The following is a 27,813-nucleotide window of genomic DNA, read 5'->3' on the forward strand; positions in this document are numbered from 1 at the left end:
AAAATAAACGGCTCTGACCCAGATTGAGCAACCCACTCCTATGCACACTTGGGCTTCAAGTGATTTTTTGTAAGGGAGATTGTTTTCTCTTATATTCAATAAATTGTTAATATATATATATATATATGAATTTTTTTTTTTTAAGTATTAAATTGATAATTTAATGATGATAAAAAGATTCTTTTATACAGGAATGAATATGAAGATGTTGGGGACTCTAGCATGAAATATCACAGAAAATTTGCTCATCACTTTGCTGGTTTTGTATCTGAAACTGTTCCTTAGGGCCTCTTGAAGCATGCTTCATGATCAAACTATAACCCCAAAGGAAATGGCTTAGACCCAAAGGTAATATTGCAACAATGTCCAATTCAACACTAATGCAAAAACAACACTTAGTTCCAAAATGCAAAATTCAATATGCTACATATAGAGATAGTTCATGTGACCAAAAGAGCTCAAGCTCATATTATCCTACACTCCAAGCTTTCTCTACTCTTTAGTCTAAAGTCCTAAACAGCATAACAAGATGAAGTTTTTAATTAGTACACAAATCTCAGAAGAAAATGAAAATTCCATAGAGCCTACTAAAAGCAAGTCCATGATGAACTAGTTTCCTACTTCACTCCAATGACAGACATGAGAAACCGAAGCTTGGCATTGACTTCCACAACATCAGAAGTGTCCTTGAAGGAAGCGGGGGGTTCAATTCCAGTGAACAGATAGAGAGCTTTCAATTCCTCTGTGCACGTTTCCTTTCGTGCAGCTTCATATCCAACTATTGTTCGCAGCGCATTGATTTGTTCCCATACCTTCGCCTTACTGTATAATGCCTACAGTAGGATAGACTTAATGCAATCAATATGAAGTAGCCTACAAGCAAAAGCAACAAATAGACAAGAGGATTGAAATGTTTATAATCCTTTGCCATAAGCACATTTACTTCAGGAAAGACCTCTTCCCTATGTGCTAGGGGTTTTACCATCATGACGGTCATGTTCCGACAAGTTAATTCATGTTCGAGCAAGCTAGCCTGTTCTAAGTTTAAAAAAGATCAAAACAAAGGAACAACAAATAAATTGAAAATGACCAATAGGACCAGTGTGATCAATTGCGTTCTCATCCCACAAATCAAAAAGTTACCATGTCGATAATTTTAAAGTAAGTGTTTCCATTATTTGCTTTCAATCTTATATTTTTTGAACTATGTCCGAACCTATGGGTGTACGTGTGAGAACTTAGGAAGAGAAGAAACTCAAGAAGCTCAATACAACCAGCAGCAACATATTATTCGGAATTGCTGTCTAATGAGACTGATTCTGTCTTGAAAAGGCAACTTGTTTTGGTGGCAAGATTCATCTGGGATGTGTTACAGCATTGTATTATATTATATGTTCCTGATTTCTTACCTTTTTTTTTTTTTTTTCATTTTTCTCCCTTGGCCATAGTGGAAATTGAGGGCCTATACCTATCCAAGAACATCCAACATGCAACTTAATGTTGCTCTCAGAATCTAAAGGTTTCTCAAAGTTAACACTGGCAACAATCACTAGACACCAGTAAATGTTTGTATAAACCCTTAAAATGTTCACTTCTCTCTAAACCGCAAACACTCACAGGTTGGTAAATGCTCAGTAGAGCCTCTCAAGACTTTAATGACACAAAATAAAAGAGCACATAGGTGTACAGCCTATGCATCCATACAAACTGTTGACAACATGACTATTGAGTTAAAAGCTTTCAGGGAAAAAAAAAAAGGAAGAAAGTGGAAAGAACAGTAAAGGTTTCACTTAAATTATGAGCAGCATCAGGCCAGGTGCTTATGTTTCATGTGCTGGCCCCAGGATTTAATGTTCTCCACAATGCAAATATTCAATTTTTTTTTCTTGTAAAAGTTTAATAGTCACCTAAAACAATCTGTGGCATCCTCCTTTAAGACCTAAGCTTGCAGTCATTGTATATAATACAAATGTGGCATATGAAGCGCCACTGACATTTTTATAACAAACAAAGAATAGAGAAAGCATGCATAGATGGTCACTGAAAAAAAATGGTGCATGCAGCAGTCAACAAAGGGTAATGCCAGAAAGGCAATGATTTGATTGAAGATGACCAAATCAGTCCTTGGACTCAGAAAGCTAAGCCTTATTGATTGTAAAATGATTTTGGAACAAGAAGTAACGAAGGTAAGAAACAAATAATAAAGTGGTTAATACTAAGAATATTCTGAAACAATAAAAAAAAAGTAAGCTAAAAAAGTTCTGCCCTTATACATCAATTATTTGGAGTATGGCTCCCAATCTTAGTGAGACTGAGAATTCTATTCAGTAACAGCCACAATGATATGCAATATAAATAAACTTAGGCCTTACCTCATTGGAAGCTTTATCAATGGCACCTGCTGCAGATATATGAATGTCGTCTGATTCTTGAGCCTTTGTAGAAATAGGAAGCTCTAAAGAATCAGAAATCTCTTGGTGATCTGAGTAACTTAATGAAGGATGACTTTCTGCATGTGCACCATATGGGTATAAATATGAGAATCGCATTTACCCTTATTACCAAGAGCAATACTGAGAACAAGATAAACTGAAAAGCAACTATTGCAAAAGGCTACCTTCAAAAGTGTTCACATATGAAGGGGAGCCCTGCTGACTAACCGTACTTAACAAGTCAAGCCCTTGTTCATCACCGATTTCTCTTTCATCTTTATTGGAGAAAATCACATCTTTCTTCTCCCAATTCAGTAGATAATTTTGTTCTACATTGTTTTCATTACCAACTTCTGCTCGTCCTCCTTCCATTAATATAGCACTTTCTACTATAATCTCTGTTGTACTGCTACCATTTTTTGCTGTTTCACTCACCAGCCCTACTGAGGGAATATTATCAACATCCATTTTCTCAGATAAACCTTCAATATCTGTACCCAGCTTCATCTCCTTTGAGGCAGCATCCAAATTTTCCATAGATTCCTTCATTTGCACTTTGTTATCTTCCTTATTTTCTTTGGGTTCGAACACCCTAGTTGGCTTTCCCATTCTGTCATAGGCAAGAATACATCTATTTTCAGCCTCTCCAACATCCCCAACAATTTTCTTATCATCCTTCTCTGCACCTGCATGCTCTTTTACTGTACGCAGCGTATCATCCACTGCATAATCAGTTTTCCCCTCATCCCTGATTTTTTCTAGTAATCCCGTAGTCTCGCTTACTAATTCTTCATCCTCTTCAATATCAGTAGACTCTGATAATTGTACAGCTACATTTTTTATTTGAAATGGTGTTTCCTCCTCAATATTGCTGCCATTCTTCTCATCTCCCTCAAACTCAACCACAATATTACAAACCTCCTCTATTGGCTCTTCACTCATACTTTCATCTCCGAGGAATTGTTCCACTTTCACTTCTGTTGTTCCCTCAATTTTCGCCTCTATCTCTTTTGATTGCTCTCCAACTCCACCTACATTAACTCTTTCTGCTCTCTGCTTATCATCCACTTCATGATCTGGTTTGCTCTCATCACTGATTCTTTCTGATAAACCCCTTGCTTCTATCTCTAATTTCTCATTCTCTTCAACATCAATGGCCTGGACTAACTGAACAGGTATATTTTTTACTTCCAGTGGTGTTTCCTCCATATTGCTGTCATTCTCATCCTCTTCAATATCAGTAGACTCTGATAATTGTACAGCTACATTTTTTATTTGAAATGGTGTTTCCTCCCCAATATTGCTGCCATTCTTCTCATCTCCCTCAAACTCAACCGTAATATTACAAACCTCCTCTATTGGCTCTTCACTCATACTTTCATCTCCAAGGAATTGTTCCACTTTCACTTCTGTTGTTCCCTCAATTTTCGCCTCTATCTCTTTTGATTGCTTTCCAACTCCACCTACATTTACTCTTTCTGCTCTCTGCTTATCATCCACTTCATGATCTGGTTTGCTCTCATCACTGATTCTTTCTGATAAACCCCTTGCTTCTATCACTAATTTCTCATTCTCTTCAACATCAATGGACTGGACTAACTGAACAAGTATATTTTTAACTTCCAGTGGTGTTTCCTCCATATTGCTGTCATTCTTATCACTTCCCTCTAAGCCACCTAGAATACCACTAACCTCATCTACTGGCTGCTCACCCACACTTTCTTCTACAAGGGGTTGTTTCTGTTTCCTTTCTGTTGCTCTCTCATTCCCTTCAAGTAGTTCTCCTTCGGCATCAACTTTTGCCCTTTTCACACCCTGCTTATCTTCCACTGCATCACGATTTCTGCCCTTTTCTCTGCCTCTTTCTAATGATCCCCTTGACTCTCTTACCAATTCATCACTCTCTATATTAGTGGCCTGAACTATTTGAGCGGCAACATTTTTCAGTTCAGATGTCGTTTCCTTATTCAAATTGCCCCTTTCCTTCTCTTCACCCTGATGAATCTCATCTCCTGGATGTTCATTCACACTTTCTGCGATGGATTGTTCCCCTTTCCTTTTTGTTGTTCCCTCAACTTTCAACTCAGTCTTCTTTGTTGGTTTTCTCTGTGCATCTACGTTCTGAACACTCTCCTTATCATCCCTTGCATAATCAGATTTGTTCTCAACTTTATTTCTTCCCAATAAACCACTTCTCTCTCTTACTAATTCCCCATTGTCTTCGACATTTTCAGCTTCCAGTGGTGGTTCCTTCTCAATATTGCTGCTGTGCTTCTTGTCTCCCTCAACGATAGCCTCAGAACCTTGGCCATCACCTGCTAGCTGTTCACCCCTACTTTCCTCTACAGTAGGCTGCTCTGCTTTCGATTCTGTAACTTCCTTAACTTCTACCTCAAAACTTTGGGATGGACTTTCCTTTTCTTCATCCAAAAATTCACCATCATCTTCCTCATGCCTGTTTCCCTCTAAAATTTCATCCACTTCTTCCATTGATTTCTTTTCATCATTTTCAACACCATCATTTGAAAATGCATCCCCTTGCAAAATATTCCCTTCAACAAGTTCCTCCTTGACCTTGTCAACTAATTCAATTCTCATCTCAACTTCTTCAATTGTATCCTCCTTTATTTCTTTTTCCTCCCTCTCCATATTAAAACCTCCTTTAATCACTTCATTTTGTTCTCCTTGCTTCTCATCCCCATTAGCTTCTTCTTCACCATCATATGCCTCTCTATATTCCAACAATAATGGGGCAGTTGGTGAAGGCATTGGAAATAACCTACTCATGACAGTCTCAGTGCAAGCATAGCTTAGCAAGAAGATCCCATAAGGGACCAAACAAAAGAACCCAATAGCGGAGATAGCCACAAGTGGAGGAAGCACAAATGGTGCAGACGATACAACAATTCCAGTGACCAGTATTTTCTTTCCTAATCTCATCATCCAACGTAGTTTTCCGTTGTCACTGTTCCCTCCTGATGATTCTTGGATTTCCCATTCTGATTCTGGGTCATCCATCCTAGAACAAATTAACAAGCCTTAAATTAGTTACTCACTTAGCTGAAGAAAATAAAAAAAAAAAAGAAAAGAAAATAAAATTGCCATCATTGAATTAATAAAATAAAATTCTGAACAAAATTCAGCATTAGAAAAGTTAACCAGCTAACCTTTTGTTTGGTTGCTTTGTAACTTGCCTTCAGATTTTCATGGATGCTAACAAATGGAGCCGAAAGAGCCAAAAACAGAATAATATTTAGAACATACATTACAGGGCACAAAATTAATCTTCATAATGATAATTCCAAATTCTGAAACATGGTCCTGCAAATTAACTGTCTAGAAATTAAAGGTAAGAGAAAGAAAGAACAACAAACAGAGGGTTTTGATATCTCTAAGAGAATTTTTTTCAACCCTTTGATCTTACTACCACACCTACCCCCAAGAAAAGAGAAACACAGGAATTTTTTCTCTCAAGTTTTCTTAGGAACCAAAAAATCTGTACAAGTTTTTACCTGATAAAAATACTTAGATAGTTACTTCGAACATTGTTGAAGTCATGATGGATCTTTCAAGCAGGTGTAGGTTTGATTGAAACTTGAAAAAGAGGGGAGTAGAAACATAAAGCCTAGCAGTGGAGTAGCAGTGTAAGCTGTAACATAGAAAAGAGCAAAGAAGGAAATGATCATTGAGTGTTGATAATGACACGCGTTGGAAAGAGGAGATTGCCAGATGTCCATTTGCATGCAGAGATAGGTTTCCGCACTTCAACGTGGTTGCTTAACACTGGCAACACTAAAGACCTGTTTCATCGGCCTGTGCATGTCAGAACAATGGCATGAAGGTTAAGCACTTATAGGAGGACTCTTTTGGAAATTAATATAACTGCAGAAGCAACTTGTGTTATCGCAAACAAAGCTCAGAACACATCCATTTTAGTAGAATCAGATACTCTGCTAATCCATGCAGCTTCCTCAAAGTTGATACAACCTTCTTTCTGATGATTATAACATGTTGATTCAAATAGTACTTCTCCAGAAAATATATTCTGAGAGTGGTTATGGAAACTTCTTCAAGCCTTCAGCCAGCCCCAACCTCAAGCATCTAGGTGGGCATCCCAATTATCAGCTAAATGGTCAGACAGATATCTTTTACAGACTTTCATGGTGAGAAAGCATAATAAATCAGCAAGAGATCTTGAACCTCTAAATTCCAAATTCAAGTCTCATTAATGTGTATGGGTTCATCAAACTTTGGGCTATTTGTTTATTATTATTTTTAATGGATTTATATTAAAATTTTTCTGAATATAGTAAGTAACAGAACAGAACCCAGTTTGTTCATTAAATATCTAACCAATTCGTCTTTATATTTTATCCAAGTTATCATATTTAAATTTGAATCAATTTGCATAACTATGTAGGAAAATAAGTGTGAAAGTTAGTCGATTTGGTTACATTTAAGTTCATATAACTTTTACCATTGATCATGCTGGAATAATTTATTAATTAAGAATGCAACAACTAGTAATTAATAACTAGAAAATTAGAAACCATTCCTTGTGTATATTGTTATTACTTCTGTTCATATATTTATTTGAGAAAGAAGGTTTAGGAAAACAGTTAGACCTTCATCATTAATATAGTTTCTAAATAAAATATATAATTTATAGTAATAATAAAATTGAATTAAATGTTTATTATTTTTTAAAAAAATTTAAATTTTGAATATTTTAATTTTAAAAATCTTTAGATAAAAATAAATTTTATTATTTATTTTAAAGATGACAAAACTCAATTCAACTTTCAAATTTTGTACTAATTCAGTCCATTTAAAATGTTTATTTTTTTAAAAAAATAAAAATTGGGTGATTTATTTTATATATTTCATAGGCCATTTCCACCCACCAATATTACCATTTTGTATTTTTTTTATTTCTTAAAAATTATTTATTCTTAAATAATCTTTATATGTATATATTTAGAGACTTTTACTTAATTATGTTTAAATATTTACATTAAAATTGGAAAATTAAACTTTATTATGAAGTAATTTTATTTTACTTATATTTTAATTTTAGCCTTTTAATTTTAGAACACTATTCAATATAAAAATATAATGTTAAAAAATTTAAAAATTTTATCAAAAGGTTAATATTAAAAAAAAAATTTAACGATTTTCTACGTAATCCAAAATTAAACTAATAATATTTTAGATCCTATATCTATACTACTGCCCTGCGTTTGGTATTATATTTTTACAAATATGAACTAGTCGTGTTTATGTACTTACGAGTTCTCTTTTGCGGAGCTTACAAGAGAAAAAGAAAGAAAGAAAAAAAAAAAAACAGATTTTGTAGTAAAAATCATGAAAGTCGTACGCCGAGACCTCGTTCCCAACGGCCCCGGCAGCGTCAAGGTAAAAAAAGTTATTTATATAATACAATTTTGAGCCTTGTTTTAACGAGAAATTATTGATTGCAGATGATACCGGTGGATTCAGATGATCTCTGGTCTGTTTACAATTTGATAGCTACTGGAGATAGTGTTATGGCTCGAACCGTCAGGTTTTTCTTTTTCCTCTCAATTTTTTTTATTGAATGGATTGCTTTATTCTATTTTGTTAGTAATTGACTTTCTTTTTTTTTTTTTCTGATGAAATTTAGCTACTTTGTGTGGTTATGGATGGGGTAATTTAGGGTTTGTAGAGTTTTTTTATGTACTATAAATAGTTTATTTTTCTTCTTCTTTAATGTTATTATTAGCTCCTAATATGGGTTTCTTTTTAATGAATTATTGGTTATCAGTCAGATATTTGTTAGTTGATAAAAAAAAAAATCCTTTTTCCTGCAATTGCAGGTCTTATTTCTAATGCTAGCTCATAACTTTTAATTGCAATTGTATTTTTAGCTTGTAAAATCCAACTAGTTTGATGTTTATATGTTTCTTGAGGTCAAATCTTTTTATTATTGTGGACATTCTATAATAGGAAAGTTCTACGGGAGACAGCTGGTGGAAGAGATGCAGAGCGTATTACTCTGAAGTTAGAAATCAAAGTTGAGGTATATCTGCCAATATGTTGAACAGCTTGATTAATTTTTAACTTTGCTATTATGAAGATTACTACTGATATTATGTTATTTTGTTTATTCAGGCAATAGATTATGACAAAGAAGGTTCTATCTTGCGTATAAGGGGAAAGAACATACTGGAAAATGAACATGTTAAGGTAGGTGCACCATAGAATTTTGTCTGATTTTATGAAATGTTATTAGTTTCTTGTGTTTAAATGCATCATTGTCTTGTTGCAGATAGGAGCATTCCATACTCTAGAACTTGAGCTTCATCGACCTTTTGTATTGAGAAAGGTAGCTATCCTTTTGAGAGTAATCTACAGCAGTGTATCTTTTCTTGTTTGTCCACTTGCTATGGGTGCTATATTCATGCAATATAAACATCATATGCTTTTAGGCATCTCTCTCTCAGGCTCCATTTGTTTGTAGAAAACAACTTCCAGAAAATAAAAAATTTTCCATTGTTTGGATGGCTTTAGAGAAAATCATTTTCTGGTTTATGATTCAAATGAAAAACACCTAACATTTTCTTCCTTCCTCTCTCTTCTCTTTCCCATCTCCCTGTTTAAACCTCTCTCTAACTTGAAACATCACCAAACTCCTCCTGTTAACCAAGTTTTGTCATCTTCCCATTCAGCGATTTACATTTTCCATTATCCTCAACATTTCATCATGATTTTAATCCAAATCAAGCAAAATTGTTCAAAGCACATGAAACCCGTTTCAAATTCATAAATACCCATATAAATAAACACAATAAAAGAACCAAATAGCAATATTTGATCAAAAAAAGGGATATCTTTCTTGGTGGTTGCAAAGGGAAAGTTACAGGTGGAGGATATTGGTGTTCAAAGTGGAAGAAGGAATTTTGGTGGCTGTGTTATGTTTGAAGGAAAGGAAGAAAATGAGAGTGTGGAGGAGAGAGGGAGAGCGTGGAGTATGAGAAGGAAGTCAGTGGCTGGACTGGTCTCCAGTTGCTCCAGTGGTGGTCACTGGAGTTGGGTTTTGAGTCTGCTGGGTTTGGGAGGGGTTTTAGGCTGTTGTGTTGTTAGCTATGTGTTATGGGTGAGTTTAGGAAATTGTCTTCCAGGTCTCCAAAAGGGAACACAAATTCCTCAGATTTGAGTGTTTTTTACATTGACCAGAAGTCCATTTTCAGTTGACCAAATTTTCTTTTGAAGTCCATTTTCCTGGTTACCGAATGGAGCCTTAATTCAGTAGTCAAGCTCCTGTTGTTGATAGTTATGAATCTTTAGATGTTCCTCTTCGTTTGTTCCCATATCTTTCGTTCTTCATATAGTTCAAAATTCTTTGATACAGTAATAAATGTTACCCAAGTTCTATACTTTCTACATGTTTTGGCTTTTTAAAGATATGCCATTATAGAATTTAAGGAGGTTTGTGACTAGTGGAAGAGGTGTCTCTCCATCTATGTGTGCGTGTGTTTGTAGGAAAGGGAGGGAGGGAGATCACCACGAATGTTTGTAGGAGAATAGGTGACAGAAATAGAAGCATCTACAGTTAAAAGTTTACTCAGATTAAATGCACTATGAGGATCAACTAATGATAACAGTGGCACTTCTCAGCTTGCTTTTCAGCTTTGTAGAAGATGTGCTTGTAAATATATACTCCTTTATATGTGATGCATCCTATTTATTTTCTCTCTCCTTGTTATTTGGAGACTGGCTATTTTTGAGGCTATATCAATAAATTGGACTGAATTTTTTTTTCCTTTGTGTGTGTGTGGCTTAAGTAGCCTTTTGACATAGATGTCAAGAAACAACAGTTTCAAAGGGTATTATCAAGGACTATTTGGTTACAATAGAGTTGGAAAAATAGATGTGGATTATAGTTTCTAAAGGGGTTTTCTAGGGTGAAGGGAATAAGAAAAGAAGATGAATTCTACATCAGTCCCTAGTCTTAGTTTTCTCCCTTCAATCTGAGAGTGTGTTTGTGTTGTTTCTGGTAATTGTTTTCAGAAAAGGATTTGTAACCAAATAGTAAGTTTTCAATATACTCATTAGTTAAATGAAAGAGTAAGGGATTTATGTTGGCTTTTGCTGATCATAGTCCCACAAAGATTTCTTGTATGACAATGGAAGCTGCCAAACTTGACTATCACCCACTCTTGGACCATAAGTAAAGGCCCAATAACATCAAAGGAGTATAATGGATGCAGGATTTTTATGCTCAACATTAATTTGCTATTATTTGAGGGTTTAAGGATAGTGGGCTGAGTGCATGCTGAAGGGTATGGAAAAAGATCTGAAGTTTAGGGCTGTATGTGCTTGGTACTGAAGAGGCAAATCTACTGAAGTTCAAATTCATAGTGGAACAAATATAATAAAAGAGGGCAAACAAAGAGGTCAAGAAAAATAAGCTAGCATATCTTTGTTTTCATAAGCTATATGTAGGCTGCTACCGGCATGGACTTAAGTTTGAAAAGTAAAATAGCTTAGTGAAACCCATTGTTAAAAACTAATTATAACAACAGTGAGAAATCTGAATAATGATTTTAGCCTATCCTGAGTGCGACACTAAATGCTGACTACACTTTTAGTTTCAGTTTCTCATATTCGGTTTTTCCTTTATAGCCTTCTGAACGACCCTCCTCTTTTGGAATACATTTACCTGACAATGATTACGTGGAATATATTTTACACTTGACATCATCTGGTTGCTTTGATTATTTGTTCAGAGCTTTTGGTCTATCTTATTAGTCTTATTATTTTCATCCATTACTAGTTTTTCAGTGTTTGTTCTCCTTAAAGTGTATTTGTGCTCTCTCTGTTGCTCTCCCCAAATATTTGGTACTCTCACCGACTTGCGGAATTTTCCTTACATATTTCAGGATATTTGGGACTCATTGGCATTAGATGTACTCCAACAGGCCTCTGGTATGCAGTCTGATTTTTCTATTCTTCTGTATATCTCCACAAGAAAGCATCTGACATTTGTTATTATCCTTAGAACAGATTTCAGAGTTTCTTCTGTGTTTGGTGGCAAATTGCTCTGATCTTGGTTAGGGTTTCTGAGAAGTGTTTTCTATGGTTGAATAGTAATTTTAGCTGGTTCCATATCTGAATTTTAGGGTTGAAGTATTGATTGGAATAAGAGTTGACAGCAAGGTTAAATTGTTCATTATTAGGTTATTTCCAGGTGTTCCTTGTTTGTTATTGTTAAGTGGTGTATCTTACATTGGTCAAGTTGGGCAGTTGTTGGGGCCCTATATTCAGGTTTATTACTTCATTTACTAGAAATTGATTTTAGGTTGGGTCTTTACATGGTATTACCTTGTCATCACCTAGGTTGGTTGTTCTTTGTTTGTTATTTCTTAACTGTTTCTGGTTTTCCAATTTGTTATTCACATGGTAGCCCCTTTGTTTCAGTAGGTGTTTCGGCTACATGTGAGTGTTAAGAGTTGTTATCCTATATCAGTTAATTTTGGGGTTTATGGTGGCTTTATAGTCAGGTTGGGACTCTCATGCTAATTAGTTTCAGGTTGGATGCTAACAATATTTGACATAATGTAAGGCTTGTGTTATAAATGCTTATTATTGTTATTTTTGAATTAAAATTGATATTTGGGAATTGAAATTTTCAAATACTCTCTCTAATGGTTCTCTTTCTTGGCTTTCATTTCCTCCCATTCTCTCTCTTCCTCTTTTTTTTTCTCTCACTTTTGCTCTAACTTTTTGTCATTGCTGCCTCATTTTTTTTTTTGTTCACATCATTAAACATAGATTTTTTTTGTACTAATACTAAATATTGTTGAAAGAGATGAATGTGAGGTGATGTATGACATATTTGGTGTCCAAGTATAGGATGTATGTTTTGCTGGCTAGCTTATATAGGCAGCTACCATCATTGCTTAGTCGTTTCTTGATTTTTCCTTGAATTAACTTGTGTTTATGTGTGTGCATGGGCTTCTAATGCATAATGTATAGTGCTTATGTTATAGCTGTGATAAAGATGGCCGATAAAAATTTTTTAAAAGCTTGCTTTCTTTCTGTATGTTTGTCTGTTTTTCTCTCTCTCTGTCTCTCTCTCTCATCATTTAAGCATTTGATATTTCTCTTCTTTCTCCTTTTGCCTGTTCTCTTTTTCCTAAAATATAGTTTTTGTTGTCATGTGTCTTCATTTTGCACTTCAATCCTTATATTGTGTCATGACTTGAGTAATGCTAATTCAGGTTGCATCATTTTTGTATTTGAAAAGTTTTTACTAAGTGTGATTTAACTTTGTAACTAATACTTAGCATATTTCAGATCCTGGTGCAAGTGCTGATCTGGCTGTGGTGTTAATGCAAGAAGGGTTAGCAAATATTTTGCTTGTTGGTAAAAGGTATGTGTGACTAACTTGAAGTATGAATGTTCATAACTTTGTTTCAGGTGCTTGCCTGCTTGGTGAAGTGATTGTTATCAATAAAGTTTGGAAATCACCCTTTAATTTGTCTGTGGATCCATCCATATTGTCTATGATATAATGTTCAGGATATTGTTGAAAAGTGGTTTGACATCTGCAGCTTGGCTTTGTCATATTTCACTTAGTTTAATTGATAAGGATGCTAAAGTAATTAGTATTTATAAGTGAGTGAAAGTTTGTAGGGTGCAGGATGGGAGGAGTTAAAATTATTATTTGATCAGCTGGGATCACACTTGTTTATTTAATGCTTGCTGTACTTGCTCTGAAATATCATGTGGATACCTAGTGAGGTTCACCATAGCAAAGGATAATTCAGAAAGGTATGGACTCAACATATGATTATGGGCCAAAACGCAGAGAAAACAAGTACATGTGCATGGGCTGCTTTGAATGGGTCTCAGTGCCAGAATCGATTATGTCCATTCTGCGTTTGTTTTCTGTGTTGGAATGAAATATTTCATGTTTCAGACAGTTTCAGACTGTTTTGAACTTTGATGTACCATTTAGCATTTATTGCTGGGAAACATTACCTCCCAAAATATGTTTTTACATTCATAAAAGCAGTGTGGCCAAAGGAACAATAATAACTGAAGGGCAGAATGTTAACAAATCCCAAATTCAAGTGGAATCAAGATTGATTTTGTTGCTAATTCTAAGCCACTGTTACAACTATCACAATCTCCAAAATAGGAAAAGACAAGGAAGAAGAAAAGGAAGACAAATAGCTTTCATTAAACTTTCCAATGTGGCTGTGGACCCTATCATATTCCTCAAAGCTCATGAAGTTTTGAAACTTGGAAGGTGAAAACCCAAAACACAGTGCAACTAAGTAAATTGCCACTCTCTGTTGTCCTTGTCCAGACACAAATTCTGGGAAGAGAAAAGTGACATAGGAAACTCTGGGAATTGGGGATTTTCCTTTCATGATGAAACCTTTATAGAACAGAAATAGTGGCAAGTACTGGTGTGATTGCCCATTCCAAGGTCACTTGAATTTCTCTTGGTTGAAGTTATTTGCCTAAACATGTTGAAATTGAAACAGGTAGTATTTTCGTTTGGGGTTCTTAAAAAACTGGAATTGTTGCCAGTTTAGGTTTAAATAAAATGGATTAAACTTTGCCCGTGATACTTGGGGAAATAACATTTTAACAACATATTGTTCTTATATAAACAAATTCTGGATCCTGACTTTGATGATGTATATTTTCAGTACTATCTTTTTGTATCTAGTTTCGTAGAGGCCTAGAATGGATGGTATTCATTCTTTTTTGGGCTAGTTTAGAGGAATTTGGTTGGTTAGAGAAGTCATTTAAGGAGAAGTAACACAAGCTTCTTTTAAGGTTTTGTGGTAGTATGGAATTGACAACAATCTAAATGCCTCTGTATAGCATTACTTCCTAGAAAGATGGGGTCATTAGGTATTTTGTCTCCTTAATCTTTTGTTAAGCATCTATATAAATTGTCGGCAAAAGCTTTTGGGGTAAGGTGTGAAGAAAGTTGGGAGCAAGTGACGAATCCTTGCTGGAAGTGTAATTTATTGGTTGCAGGGTTTTGTTTTGTTTTGTTTTATTTTCCTGCAAAAATGAAATCATTGGTTGCAGATTTAGGAAGCACATGAACCTTCTTATTGAATCATCCCTTTCAAAGTCACACAATGTCTCCTTGACCCTTCCTGTCTACTGCTTACATATTTGACTTTCAAATGATAAATTTTTTAGTATGTAATGGTGTCCAAGATTTTTAACTTAAGTATTATTACTGTGGCTTGTACAAAAGTATGACAAGTACTCGTTCACGGATTGAAACTTCAATTCCTCGCAAGCATGGACCTGCCATTGCCGGTTATGAGGCGGTATGTATTTCTTTCTTTATTATTTCTTTGAATTTGGAATTTATTTCTGATTTAGAAAGCCATTTACCTCTGCTGACAGCATATAATTAGAATCGGTTTTGTTCTCAACCTTATTAATTTGTGAAATTGTTGATTTCTTTTTTAACATTTTACAGGCTTTGAAGAAGTTCTTTGAGAATGTTCTACAGGTCAGTTATGCTTGAATTGTCTTGGTTGAGGATAGTAAGTGAGTTTTTGTGGCTCCTAATTGGCTTTTGTGCATCTTTTATAGGCTTTCATGAAACATATTGATTTTAATGTTGTTCGCTGTGCTGTTATTGCAAGTCCTGGTTTCACAAAGGTCTGTGAGAAAACCTTGTAACTTTGTTTCCGTTTCTGATTGGCATAATTCTATGATTATTTTAATGTTCCTCAAACATCTACTCATGGAAGGAGAAGTTTACAGCACTTATCTTCTTACACCATTCACATTACATTTGGCTTTTATTATTATCATCATGATAATCATTATTTTTATTATTTCTTTGATCTGTTTCAGGACCAGTTTCATCGTCATCTTTTATTGGAGGCAGAAAGAAGACAGCTGAGACCAATTATTGAGAATAAGTCACGAATAATTCTTGTGCACACAAGCTCTGGATACAAGTATGTTTGCCTTTTGCTTTGGGTTTATTCTGCTAACTGGATTGGGCAATGTAAATTTTCCCCTCATCTGAAAAACCATGTATCTAGGGGCTCCATGTTGATACAGCTGACAAGTCCATTATTTTATGATGTCTTGATACATTCTATATATCTTGAGAATTGCTTGGAGTATACTCTTAGTAGACTGTGATGCCTTCTTTGCTTCCCTCCCTGCTTAAATTGCATAGAATAACTATTTTGAAAAATGTGGCATTAGAATATACTGGTTTATACATTAAAAACACTAGAGAACGATGCTCACCTCCTTCATGATTCTGAAATGCTTTGATCTGGTAACAAGACTCTAAAAGTTGATGCGTCTTCTTGTGTCTTATCCATATTCCTGTTTGAATTGGATGCAATCATAGTTTCTCTAATAGATGCTTTTTCATTTGGAGCTTTTGTGCACATATGGATCTTAGCGTGATTTGGCAATATATTTGGACTACAGGCATAGTTTGAGAGAAGTGCTTGATGCCCCAAATGTCATGAACATGATAAAAGATACCAAAGCAGCCCAAGAGGTATTCTAGAAACCATACTTGGTTAAGAATTTTATTTTTGCACTGATTGTTTCTTATTTTAATTTTTTTTACTTTTGACAACATCTTTTTATTCTCCATTTCCCCAATTTTACCAGGTCCGAGCTCTCAAAGATTTCTTCAGCATGCTTTCAAATGTCAGGTTCTAACATAGAGATGTATGGGGTGTGTGAGTGTGTCTGTTTTTCCACACTATTTTTTGGTTATATGCTGTGGTTGGAATGACTTAATGATATTGTGAGTTAATGTTAATTGTAGTTTCAGGCTTCAAGAGAATGCTAGTCAAAATGGGTTTTTCTTTTAATTATTGGTGAAAAAGGTTTTGCTATGAAGCAGAGCCAGATATCAGTGACTGGAATAACTTAATGATAGGCAGCTAGGCAATTAATAGAATTTTTTCGTTGATAACTAGAATTAATATCAAGTATTTTATTAGGCTTTAAAAAATTACAGAGAAAGGATAAGAAGTTGGATGAAGATGCAGCAAAGAATGAGTCACAAATTCACAATGGCTGTTCTGGGTGTCGGGAATAGTTACCAAAATGTGACTTCTCTCTCTCTCTCTCTCTCACACACACACACACACACACTCATGGATGCCCATGTACATAATATCTGTGCCCATATGAACTAGTTAGGAAGAGGTTGGGGGAATTGGGATGTGCTTGCGTGATACAGCGTCCTGTTTGCTTGTCTTAAAACTTCTATTTTACTCAGTGCCTGTCTTAAAAGTTAGTTGTCTTCTTTTTGTCCCTTGTGCTGTAATTGGTTCAATTTTATTGTAAAGGATCCAGCTCGTGCATGCTATGGACCAAAACATGTGGAGATTGCCCATGAACGAATGGCAGTTCAAACCCTTCTTATTACAGATGATCTCTTCAGGTATGTATCATGTGATCAGCTCAATTTGTTTGAAGTTTAGATTCAATGAGATGAAGCTGCAGATAATTATATTTCATTTCATGTGGTTTTTCTGCCAATGCTCTCTCAAATTGACTGTGAGATTGATGGGAAGCACCCACGTGCTTTTTAATCCTCAAATTGCTTTATGTTTCACTTTATTTACTTGCTGAAAGCATCACAAATTCTCACCCTGATGCGTATTCAGCAAGCACTGACCAATAATTGTGTATCAAGTTTTCTTGAGAAAATTGCTGTACATATCAAGATATACTTCTTTACAAGCATAGGAGGGGATAAAGTGATAAACTACCAATTAATGTATTGAAACTGTTACTCTGATATTCTGAAGAGATTAACTTATTATTACCTCTTCTTTTTGGATGGCTTTTGTTCACCAATTATATCTACCTCTCTCTCTCTCTTACCTCTGTACATTGTTAGTTTTTTGTGGTGGAAGTTTCTTGATTAGAGGTCTGTGCTGATTTAGTCTTTTTGTTCATTTATTCACTTGGCATTCAGGAACTCTGATATAGCTACGAGGCAAAAGTATGTCAATTTGGTAAACTCGGTTAAGGATTCAGGGGGCACTGCTCACATTTTTTCATCAATGCACGTGTCAGGGGAACGTGAGTACCAGTTTCTGCTTTTGGTATTTAGTTTTATTACTCTGTAGTCACCTCACTTATTTTTGTGTCATAAACAGAACTGGCGCAGCTGACTGGTATTGCAGCAATCCTTCGTTTCCCTCTTCCGGATCTGGAAGACATTGAAATGTAAGGGGGAAGGGACCATTGTGTGGCTGTGCAAATGGCATTCACACAGCTTTTTGGCAATCAAGATTTTTGTATATTATAATTTCTTAACTCAGTCGCGTGGATGCCTGAAGTGGAAGGATGAGTTTCAGGGGCAAAATTGCTCCCTAATGAACCTTAGGTATGAATTTGTTTCATACTCACATTTCCCCTTTACCAGTATTATGTATGATGTATTATCAGCATTTTTATACTGTATCATATCCTGACACAGTGATGGCACGTTTGGTACGGGGAATAGCTATGCTATTCCCCCTCTATTCTCGGTCATTTTCTATTCCTTTGTTTGGTACAAAATTGAAACACGGAATAGCAATTCCACAGGAATAAAAATTCTGTCAAATAGGCTATAAGTCATCTTTATCTATTCCCTTCCCTCCCCCCGGTAATAGCTATTCTATGGCTCATGGAATAGCTTTCAAATATATAATGACCAAAATAGCCCTTATAACCTAAAAATATTACAACCCTATACCTATAAATACTTTTTTTCTCCCATTTTCCCTTTTCTTTCTCTCTCTTCTCCCTCTCTCATTCTCTCTCTAATTGGAACTCAAAATTGGTGACGGCGGCGGCAACGGTGACGACGGCAACGGTAGCGACCGAATATGATCGAAAAACGTCGATCTAGTCCTTTCCGACAACATTGAACCGAGATCCAGCCAGATCTGGCACTCAACGGCCAGATCTCGTCGCGGGAAGCATCGGATTTGGTGCTTCTCGATCAAATCCCACGGTTGGATCTGGCACTCCACGGCCAGATCCAGCCGTGGGGAAAGGTCGATCTGGCGCCATAGTGGCCAGATCCGGCCACATGGTGCGCCAGATCGGCGTTTTGTTACACCGGTTGCCTTTTCGACGATCGGCCCATGAAAAAAAAAGAAGGCAAAAATAGAATAAAAAAGAATAAATTATTTGTAAAATTTAAAATATTAATATTTTATATATAATTGAAACATTATTAATATTAATATGATTAAAATATTAAATATTAATATTTTAAATTATTAATGTTTTATTTATTAAATTATTAATATATTTAATTTTTAATGAGTATAAATAAAAATAAAAATTATTAATATTTTAATCAAAATAATATTAAATTATAAATAAAATATTATTAATTAAAATATAGGTAATTAAATTATATTAAAATATTGATATTTAAATTATTAATTATTAATTTTTTAATTAATTATAAATTATTAATACTTAAAAAATAAAAATAAAAATAAATAATTATATATAATAAAGGGTATTTTTATCTTTTTATTTTCTATTCCTTTCTTATTCAAAAGTTATTGTTACCAACCAAACACTGTAATAAGTCATAATAATTATTCCTACTCTATTCCATTCATCATACCAAATTACATAATACTTATTCTATTTTATTCTCATCTCATTTTATTCTCACGTAATAACTATTCTATTCCATTTCTATTTATTCCGCGAACCAAACGTGCTATGAGTGTTAAACAGTCAATGGACTCTAAATCTAAAGTATTACATTATTCATTCACTACTTTTAATAGCATGTTTGGTTGGGGGAATGGCTTTATTCTCAAGGAATTTTGGTTTTTTTATTTGGTTGAAAAATGATCCAAGGAATAGCTATTCCATAGGAATGGCTATTATTCAAAATCTTTCAAAACCAAGGAATAGCTAATACAACCCTCCCCCATTGTATTAGCTATTCAATGGTTGAGGAATAAATTCAAAAATTTATAAAGACAAAAATACCCCTTATAAGTTTGAAAATTTACAACTTTATTAGTATAAAATATTATTTTTTTCTCTCTCCTCTTTCTCTCACTTGATTCCAACTTTTAATAAAATATTAATATTAAATTATAAATAAAATATTAATATTTAAATTATCAATTATTAATAAAATAAATTATAAATTATTCCTATTTAAAAACAAAATAAATTAAAAATAAATAAACATAATATCATTTAAATTAGATAAACAATATTAATAATTAAATCATCAATTATTAATATTTTAAATAAATTACCAATTATTAATATTTAAAAAATAAAATAAAAAATTAATCATAATAATATTTAAATAAAATAAAATATTAATATTTAAATTATCTATTATTAATATTTTAAATAAATAATCAATTATTAATTTTCAAAAATAAAATAAAATAAAATAATTGATCATCATAATATTTAAATTAAATAAAATATTAATATTTTAAAATATAAATAATTAAATTATAAATAAATATTAATATTGAAATTATCAATTATTAATATTTTAAATAAATTATCAATTATTAATATTTTAAAAATAAAATAAAAATTAATCATAATAATATTTAAATTAAATAAATGTTAATATTTAAATGATTAATTATTAATATTTTAATTAAATTTTAGATTATTAATATTTAAAAAATCTAATAAAAATAAAATGTCACATAAATAATAAAGAGTGTTTTTGTCTTTTTATTTTCTATTCCTTTCTTATTCCAAAATTATTGTTGCCAACCAAACACTACAATAAGTCATAATAATTATTCATGTCCTATTCCCTTTGTCATACCAAACTAAATAATAACTATTTTATTCTATTTTCACCTCATTCTATTCCCACATAATAGCTATTCTATTCTATTTCTGTCTATTCCGTCAACCAAACGTACCATAAGTAAAATAAATAATTTAATTTTAAAAAAAGTTCTCGTTACTATATATTTTATCCTGCCCCCTTAATTTATGTGAGGTTTCTTCTGTACAAGCTTAAGCATTTACTTGTGCATTATCACTAAGAATGGCCATTGAGCCATTCTTGACCTTTCTCTTGTACTTGTTGTAGTTTTAGGCATAGTTATTTGCTCAACCGATGCCAGACCTTACTAGCAAAAACAGCTGAATTTTGAGGTTTTGCCTAAAGCAACTCTTATTCCTCTTCCTCATTCGGGTCTGGCAATGGGATAAATTAATGAGATCTGAAAATTCATGTTTTTGTGTTTTAATTATGTTAGATATGATCACATACGAAATATGATAAGGTTAAATATGAACATAAAATGTATACGAATATGTTTAATAATCGTGTAATATGACATCATATGTTTAATACATTTATTAAATATATCAACATACGACATGTTTAATACATTTATTAAATATATCAACATACGACATGTTTAATAAAATTAAATAAAAATAATTATAATAAAATAAAATAACAATAACATCGAATATAATAAAATTTAATATAAATAACATACATAAAATTCATTATCAATTTATCATATTCATATTAATAAAATTTATCATTAACATCTAAACTTAAAATAAAAATAATACTCGAGCATTTAATTTATTGGTTGGTGTATGATTTCTTTGTTTAGAGAGTGAGGTTCACATCTCCTCTTTCAATTTTTTTTTTTAAAAAAAGCCTTAAAATGAAAACAAAGAAAAGGTTCAAATTAGGGTTTGGGGATAATTATATTATTATCTTTATGAAATTCAAAAAACTTTTTAAAATAATTGTTTAAAATTATTTAAGTAAGGTTAAAATATTATCTTACTATTAATTTTAATGGATTGATAAACGTGTCATTTATATACCTTTAAATACGATTAACACGATTAATTAAACGTATTTAAACGTGTTATTCATGTATGACACGTTTAATACACAAAAATTTTATGTCTTAAATATGTCAGACACAATTAAACAAAAAACACGTTAGAATTAAATTCAAATCTGTTAGATTTCATATCTTCTTGTGTCGTATCCAAAATTATTAACTGCACGTTTAGTATGAGGAATAACTATGCTATTCCCCCTCTATTTCCAACTAATCCCTAAACCCTTATTTGGTTTAAAAGTTGAATAAGGAATAAAAATTCCTCAGGAATCAGTATTCTTTAAAGTGTGAGAAGTCTGCTTTAAGTATTCCCGATTCTCTCTTGATTTTATTTTTTCGTGAATCATGGAATAGCTTTAAAATATTTAATAACTAAAATACCCTTATCCTATTCACAAATTTACAACTTGGTCCATATAAAATATTTTTTTCTCTCTCATCCTCCTTTCCCTCTTCTCTCAGCCGATCTTCCCCTCTTTCTCTTAGCCGATCTTCCCTTCTTTCTCTCTCTGCTGCTCTTCCCCTTTTTCTCTCAACCGCTCTTCCCCACTCTTCCCCTCTTTTTGTCAGCCGCTCTTCCCCTCTCTCTCTCAACCGTTCTTCCCCGCTCTTCCCTTCTTTCTCTCCATCACTCTTCCACTGTTTGGGTTCTGTCAGAGGATGTGCAAGGAAGGGTCAAAGAGATCTTGGAGAATTTGAAGAAAGTTAAGGGTCAAGCTAGAGGTCAAGCTCTTAAGGAGCTTAGGCAAGTGGTTCAAGCTCATGGGACAGCTAAAAAGACAGTTGTGGCATGTGGAGGTGTTGGTTTGATTTCATCTTTGTTAAGTCCTTTTACAACTCATGTTGTTGGGTCAGAGGTAGTTGGAGTTCTTGTGAACTTGAATCTTGATTTCGATTCCAAGTCTGATTTATTGCAGCTCGCTAAAATATCTTTAATGGTGGATATTTTAAATGAAGGGTCGATTGAGACCAAGATCAACTGTACGAGGTTGATTGGAATGTTGATGGAAGGGAATGATTCTGCGTCTGAAAATGTTGCAAGTTTGAGTCTTTTAGTTGGATTGTTGAGGTTAGTGAAAGATAAGAAGCGCCTATATGGGGTATTGGCTGGACTGAGTTCGCTCAAGAAAATTTGCTCTCATGAATCCATTTATAAAAATAATTATCCATTTATAAAAATATTTTAGAATAATTATCTATTTATAAAAATATATGAATAAATTATAATTATTTTTAATAATTAAAATAAAATATTATTATGATAAATAATTGTCTTTAAGATAAATATGTATTTAAATTATAATAATGATAATTTTGTTTTTTTTATGAAAATAAATGTTAATATGATTAAGGTTATTTTTGTCTTTTTATCACCTATTCTTTTTTTATTTCAATATTTTTTTTATCAACCAAACACTGTAATAAGTCATAATAGTAATTCTTGCTCTATTCAATTCACTGTACCAAATAAAATAATAATTATTGTATTTTATTTCTACTTTATTCTATTATCACAGAATAACTATTCTATTCAATTCTTATTTATTTCACGAACCAAACGTGCCATAAGTCTAAAACAAACCATGCTCCTAATCCACCTTATTCAAGCAAAGCTGCTCATGTGTTTCAATTGCTCTTATACATAGTAAATACTTTTGTTAATATAAAGTATGCAGTTCATCATCTCTCTTCTCACTTTGCATCCTACTCTTTTATTCTTTCGGAAAGATAGAAGAAAAAAAATAAAAATAAAAAAATACGTATATCTGTTTACATGTGATAAAAAAATTATTTTTCTTTAATTTTTTTTTGTGTGAGAAGAAAAAATAAGTAGGTCTTTCGTCTTTCCAGCCAGATCCGACCATTCAAAAATAGAATAAACTACTTATTCAATTTATATTAACCCTTTTATTTATAAATTTACCTCAAACCTCGTATGTATGTTTTTTTCATTATTTTTCATCCTCAGTACCAAATACTAAGCAAGATTCGTTCCTCTCATTCCTTTTATATTTCTTACTTCAACTTTTTCCTTCCCCCATAGTTGTACATTCCTACCAAATATAGTTTTAGTCTCACAGTCAGACAATCATCGGACCACCATCATCACTGTGTAGCTTGCCTTTGCTTGTTCCTTGTGGTTTAGCATCGGATGTTGCCCCTTTATTCTGTTCTTGTTTTGGTGCGTTATTCCATTCTGTCCAGCCCCGAGGCCCAAACTATAAGAAAGACTAGTTAATCAAAGGAAAACCGATAGATATGCTCACAGATTGTTAAACGTTTAGATTGAAACAAAAGTATAATTTAATTTGTGTTAATTTCTTGAGTTTAATATTTTAATTACTAATTAACTAAAACGAACTAATATCTTTATTATAAAGCCAACCTAGGAGAATACTTAAATAAAGATTCGATGAATTCGTCATCACTTTAGTAAAAGCTTGGCGCTTTACGCTTGCTTCCCACCTGCCAACTTTTACCATATTCAACATGAACAATTTTCTTCTAAAACATCAAGTTTTGCGGAGTCCTCTCCAGTCTGCCACTTCACTTCTTCTTTTTCTCAAGCCACAAGCACACCAAGTAACAAACGTTTGTCTCTCACTATTTATCTCAAAAATGAGTGGACATGAGGATGTTGATTCAGAAAACACTGGAGTCGACGGCATAGTCTTCTATGATTTTGATGATTCTCCACCGTATGCAGCTCCAGCTCCTACGGAACAAGAAAAAACAGTAGCAGCCAAAGTGGAATCAGCTCCTATTATTTCATCATACAATGACAAAATCCGACCTTTGCTTGATGCCATTGACAAGCTCAGGCTCCTTATGGTCATGAAAGAAGGCATACAACTCCCCACAATTGTTGTGGTCGGAGACCAATCATCTGGCAAGTCCAGTGTTCTTGATTCCTTGGCTGGTGTCAATCTTCCTCGTAGCCAGGGTATTTGCACTCGGGTGCCCCTCATAATCAGGTTGCAAAATCATTCAAGTCCAAGGCCAGATCTTTACTTGGAGTACAGTGGCAAAGTAGTCCCGGTGGACGAATCCTACATCGCAACAGCCATAAATCTTGCAACTGATGAGGTTGCAGGCAATGGTAAGGGCATATCTAACACCCCACTTACTTTAGTGGTGAAAAAGGATGGTGTTCCTGATCTTACCATGGTCGATCTTCCTGGAATCACTAGAGTTCCTGTCCATGGTCAGCCTGAAAATATATATGAGCAGATCAGAGATATTATCATGCAGTACATAACACCAAAAGAAAGCATTATCCTCAATGTTTTGTCTGCTTCTGTTGATTTTTCTACTTGTGAATCCATTAAGATGTCACGGCAAGTCGATAAGACTGGTGAGAGAACTCTGGCTGTGGTTACCAAGGCTGATAAAGCCCCCGAGGAGCTTCTTCAGAAGGTTACTGCTGATGATGTAAATATAGGACTTGGTTATGTTTGTGTTAGGAATCGTATCGGTGATGAGTCCCATGAAGAAGCAAGCAGGGAAGAGGCTAGATTGTTCCAAACTCATCCACATCTGTCAAGGATTGATAAATCAATTGTGGGTGTTCCAGTGTTGGCCCGAAAACTCGTTCAAATTCAGGCAAATACCATTGCAAGGTGCTTACCGGAGATAGTGAAGAACATTAGTGAAAAGCTGAATGCAAATGTTTCAGAGCTGGAAAGAATGCCTAAGGCCTTGACTTCAGTTGCGGATGCCATGACAGCTTTTATGAGGATCATTGGAGCAGTTAAAGAATCCCTTAGGAAACTTCTTTGGAGAGGGGATTTTGATGAATACCCTGATGGTAGTTCCAAGCATGGTACTGCTCGTTTTGTTGAAATGCTCAACCAGTTTTCGTATGAGCTTCACAACTGTGAGGAAAGTGATCCCACAAAAGACTTTTTAGCAGAAGAGATCAAGGTTTTGGAAGATGCTAAAGGAATTGAACTACCGAATTTCCTTTCTCGTGAAGTATTCCTTCGTATCCTGCAAAGAAAAGTTGAGAGGATATCATGTACACCGATTAAATTTGCTGAAACGATTTGGGACTACATAGATGGGGTGGTCATGGCTGTTTTGATGCGCCACTCAGAAATGTATCCCCAGCTTAAGGTGTCCACGACAAGAGCTGCGCATAATCTTGTTCAAAAGATGAGGGTGCAATCAATCAATCGGGTGAAGGAGATTGTACAGATGGAGAAGCTGACATGTTATACTTGTAATCCTGAGTACATGGTGGAGTGGACTAAGCTCATGAACCAACAAGACAATTTCACCAAGAATTTAAACACCGGACCAAACCATATGTGGATGCCTTCCAGTGTGATTGTTGAAGGTTTTGGGCATATTGCAGTTGAACATCTCAGACATCATTCCTGTATTTTGCTCCAGCAAGCTTTCGACCTGAAGATGAGAATGACTGCTTACTGGAAGATAGTTCTGCAAAGGTTGGTTGATTCCATGGCATTGCATTTGCGGTATTGTGTTCATAATCTCGTGAACAATAACATGGAGGAGATTGTAAATGAGTTAATAGGACCCGATGGACATGGAATTGAGATGATGTTGGTGGAATCCCCTGCAATTGCTGCAAAGCGTGAGAAGCTGAAAAAGAGCATCAAGCTGCTGAAGGAGTCCAAAGATGTTGTGGCCAAGGTCATGGACAGGATTGCTAGTTATGGTGAATTAGCTGCTTAATAATTACTCATTAATTAGGTGATGCTTTGCTTAATTCTTCGTTTTAAGTTTGTGTCCCCCATATGCGACAACTTTCTACTGAAGTTAATTTATAACATTACATAGCAATGCCTTGGATTGGCTAAGTTGTTTTATTTTCAATGAGTTGTTATAAAACTAAAATTAAATAAATAAAAGTAATACTATTGCTTGTGGTGACTGAAGCAGAATTCTGCCACAAACATCACCAAGAATTAGTAAGAATTTTGTTGCGTATATTGCAGAATTTAACCTTTTTTTTATAATATTTAATTTCTATTCATGGTGGGAAAGATATAATTTTTTTCATTCTCGACTTTTTGTATTTATTTAAAATCTATCATTCCATTGAACTGTCATCAATATGAACTCAATATATCACGTAACACTTTAATGAATGTATATGCGATAAATTTCATCTAAATTGTGATAATGTATTGAAATATATATATATATATATATATATTGATAAATTAAATTTAAAATAAATAAAAAAGTCATAAATAAAAAAAATAAATTTTTAATTAAGTTGAAGATGAAAATGCAACATTGGCAATAGATTAATTATGGATTAATGGTACAATTGCCCTCATAATTACTTGGAGCCAAAAATGAAGTGATAATTTGGTGAAAGGAAAAAGGCTAGCTGCCATGGTGGTCCACCACTTTCTCCTCGTTCCCTCCATCTTTTTTTTCCATTTTTTTATACCCTAATTTTTAATCTCTAATTTATTTATTTATTTTTTGCAATATGCATTATATAACCCTAAGCCTAAATGAATCATCAAACCCAATTAGCAAATTAACCTAATAATCCAAATAAAAATTGAGCTTCCGACCCAATTAATAATCAGACTTCAAGCTCCATTAATAAATTAAGTCTTAGGCTCCAGTTTAAAATAAGGTCAAATAAGATAAGTTTAAAAAGTTAAAAAATTGAAATTGAATTAGTAATGCTTTAATCAGAATTATTCTCAAATTCATACTAAACAAGTCTGAACAAAATGATGTTATATGCGTTTTTTTTTTTAAAATCATGTAATTACTGTTTAAATTGACTGCAATAATTTGAAACACTAGAAAAGCAGTATGAATGACAGATTCATCTTAATCCATCAATTACTTAGTAAACCCTTCAAAATTAACATTCTTGTTGAAACCATGTAGTTTATTATTGCACTATCCAAACACTTCTTATGCAGATGATCCTCACCTTTTTCGTTTGCTCAAATTTCATTATTTGATAAAAATAAAAGGCAAATATTAATTCATAATTTCATATTTTGGAAAATAATGGGCAATTATATAGGCAAAAAGTGATATCATGTACTTTCAATCTAATTACATAATCAAACCCGGTAAATTTTCTTGTGTTGAGTGAGTAACAAGCTTCCTCGCAATGGTATCCTTTCATCAATTCTTTTTAAGTTTTAGTCTTGTCACCATACTCTCCTTGGAACCTAAAAAATTGAAATGAATTTTTTTGTTATTATTTATAAAAATAAATTTAAAATTAACATTATTAAGATTTAGTTTTAATATCCAAATAATAGTTTAGTCTTTTAAAAAAAAAGTAGCATTAAAATGACAACCAAAACCTTATTAAGAGGGTTGAGATTTATAGGTTTGAATTCTTTTTTCCATTACACTTAATTCTTTATATTTGAGTCAAAAATATAATTTTTTTTTAATTTTTGACCAAGACCCATATCCATAATTCATGGTTGATTGGATAATAATAACAAACTTACACTTAA

The 27,813-nt window shown here is 33.4% G+C and overlaps 2 protein-coding genes and 2 pseudogenes across 2 annotated transcripts; 3 read left to right on the top strand and 1 right to left on the bottom strand.

Annotated features, from left to right (window-relative positions):
* Positions 1–399: 399 nt before the first annotated feature.
* Positions 400–5,680, bottom strand: LOC18599423 (uncharacterized). The gene is made up of 4 exons (XM_088806211.1): positions 5,600–5,680; positions 2,618–5,451; positions 2,373–2,509; positions 400–833 (listed from the first exon to the last, which is right to left on the bottom strand). Exons 2-4 carry the CDS (start codon positions 5,448–5,450, stop codon positions 618–620), a joined length of 3,186 nt encoding a protein of 1,061 aa, XP_088662337.1. The 5' UTR covers position 5,451; positions 5,600–5,680; the 3' UTR covers positions 400–617.
* Positions 5,681–7,680: 2,000 nt separating this feature from the next.
* PEL1 (Eukaryotic release factor 1 (eRF1) family protein) lies at positions 7,681–17,921 on the top strand. The gene is made up of 16 exons (XM_018121825.2): positions 7,681–7,847; positions 7,913–7,995; positions 8,418–8,490; positions 8,583–8,657; positions 8,740–8,796; positions 11,354–11,399; positions 12,771–12,846; positions 14,704–14,779; positions 14,935–14,967; positions 15,051–15,119; positions 15,318–15,424; positions 15,915–15,987; positions 16,104–16,142; positions 16,793–16,887; positions 17,428–17,534; positions 17,612–17,921. The coding sequence occupies exons 1-16, from the start codon at positions 7,797–7,799 to the stop codon at positions 17,683–17,685; spliced, it is 1,134 nt and encodes a 377-aa protein (XP_017977314.2). The 5' UTR covers positions 7,681–7,796; the 3' UTR covers positions 17,686–17,921.
* A 2,820-nt stretch (positions 17,922–20,741) lies between these two features.
* On the top strand, positions 20,742–22,567 carry LOC148762870 (U-box domain-containing protein 31 pseudogene; annotated as a pseudogene).
* A 1,223-nt stretch (positions 22,568–23,790) lies between these two features.
* LOC18599427 (dynamin-related protein 4C pseudogene) lies at positions 23,791–26,163 on the top strand (annotated as a pseudogene).
* Positions 26,164–27,813: the final 1,650 nt, after the last annotated feature.

This window comes from Theobroma cacao, chromosome 5 (genome assembly GCF_053813885.1).
Source record: "Theobroma cacao isolate CCN51 chromosome 5, ASM5381388v1, whole genome shotgun sequence".
Taxonomy (NCBI): domain Eukaryota; kingdom Viridiplantae; phylum Streptophyta; class Magnoliopsida; order Malvales; family Malvaceae; genus Theobroma; species Theobroma cacao.

Excerpts from the sequence above, each read along its gene's own strand:
- LOC18599423 (XM_088806211.1), bottom strand. The coding sequence starts at position 5,450 with ATGGATGACCCAGAATCAGAATGGGAAATCCAAGAATCATCAGGAGGG. Across the intron at positions 2,510-2,617 it reads ATATGTGAACACTTTTGAAG|AAAGTCATCCTTCATTAAGT; the intron begins GTAGCCTTTTGC and ends GTGCACATGCAG. Across the intron at positions 834-2,372 it reads TTGATAAAGCTTCCAATGAG|GCATTATACAGTAAGGCGAA; the intron begins GTAAGGCCTAAG and ends ATCCTACTGTAG.
- PEL1 (XM_018121825.2), top strand. The coding sequence starts at position 7,797 with ATGAAAGTCGTACGCCGAGACCTCGTTCCCAACGGCCCCGGCAGCGTC. Across the intron at positions 11,400-12,770 it reads TGTACTCCAACAGGCCTCTG|ATCCTGGTGCAAGTGCTGAT; the intron begins GTATGCAGTCTG and ends AGCATATTTCAG. Across the intron at positions 16,888-17,427 it reads ATTACAGATGATCTCTTCAG|GAACTCTGATATAGCTACGA; the intron begins GTATGTATCATG and ends CTTGGCATTCAG.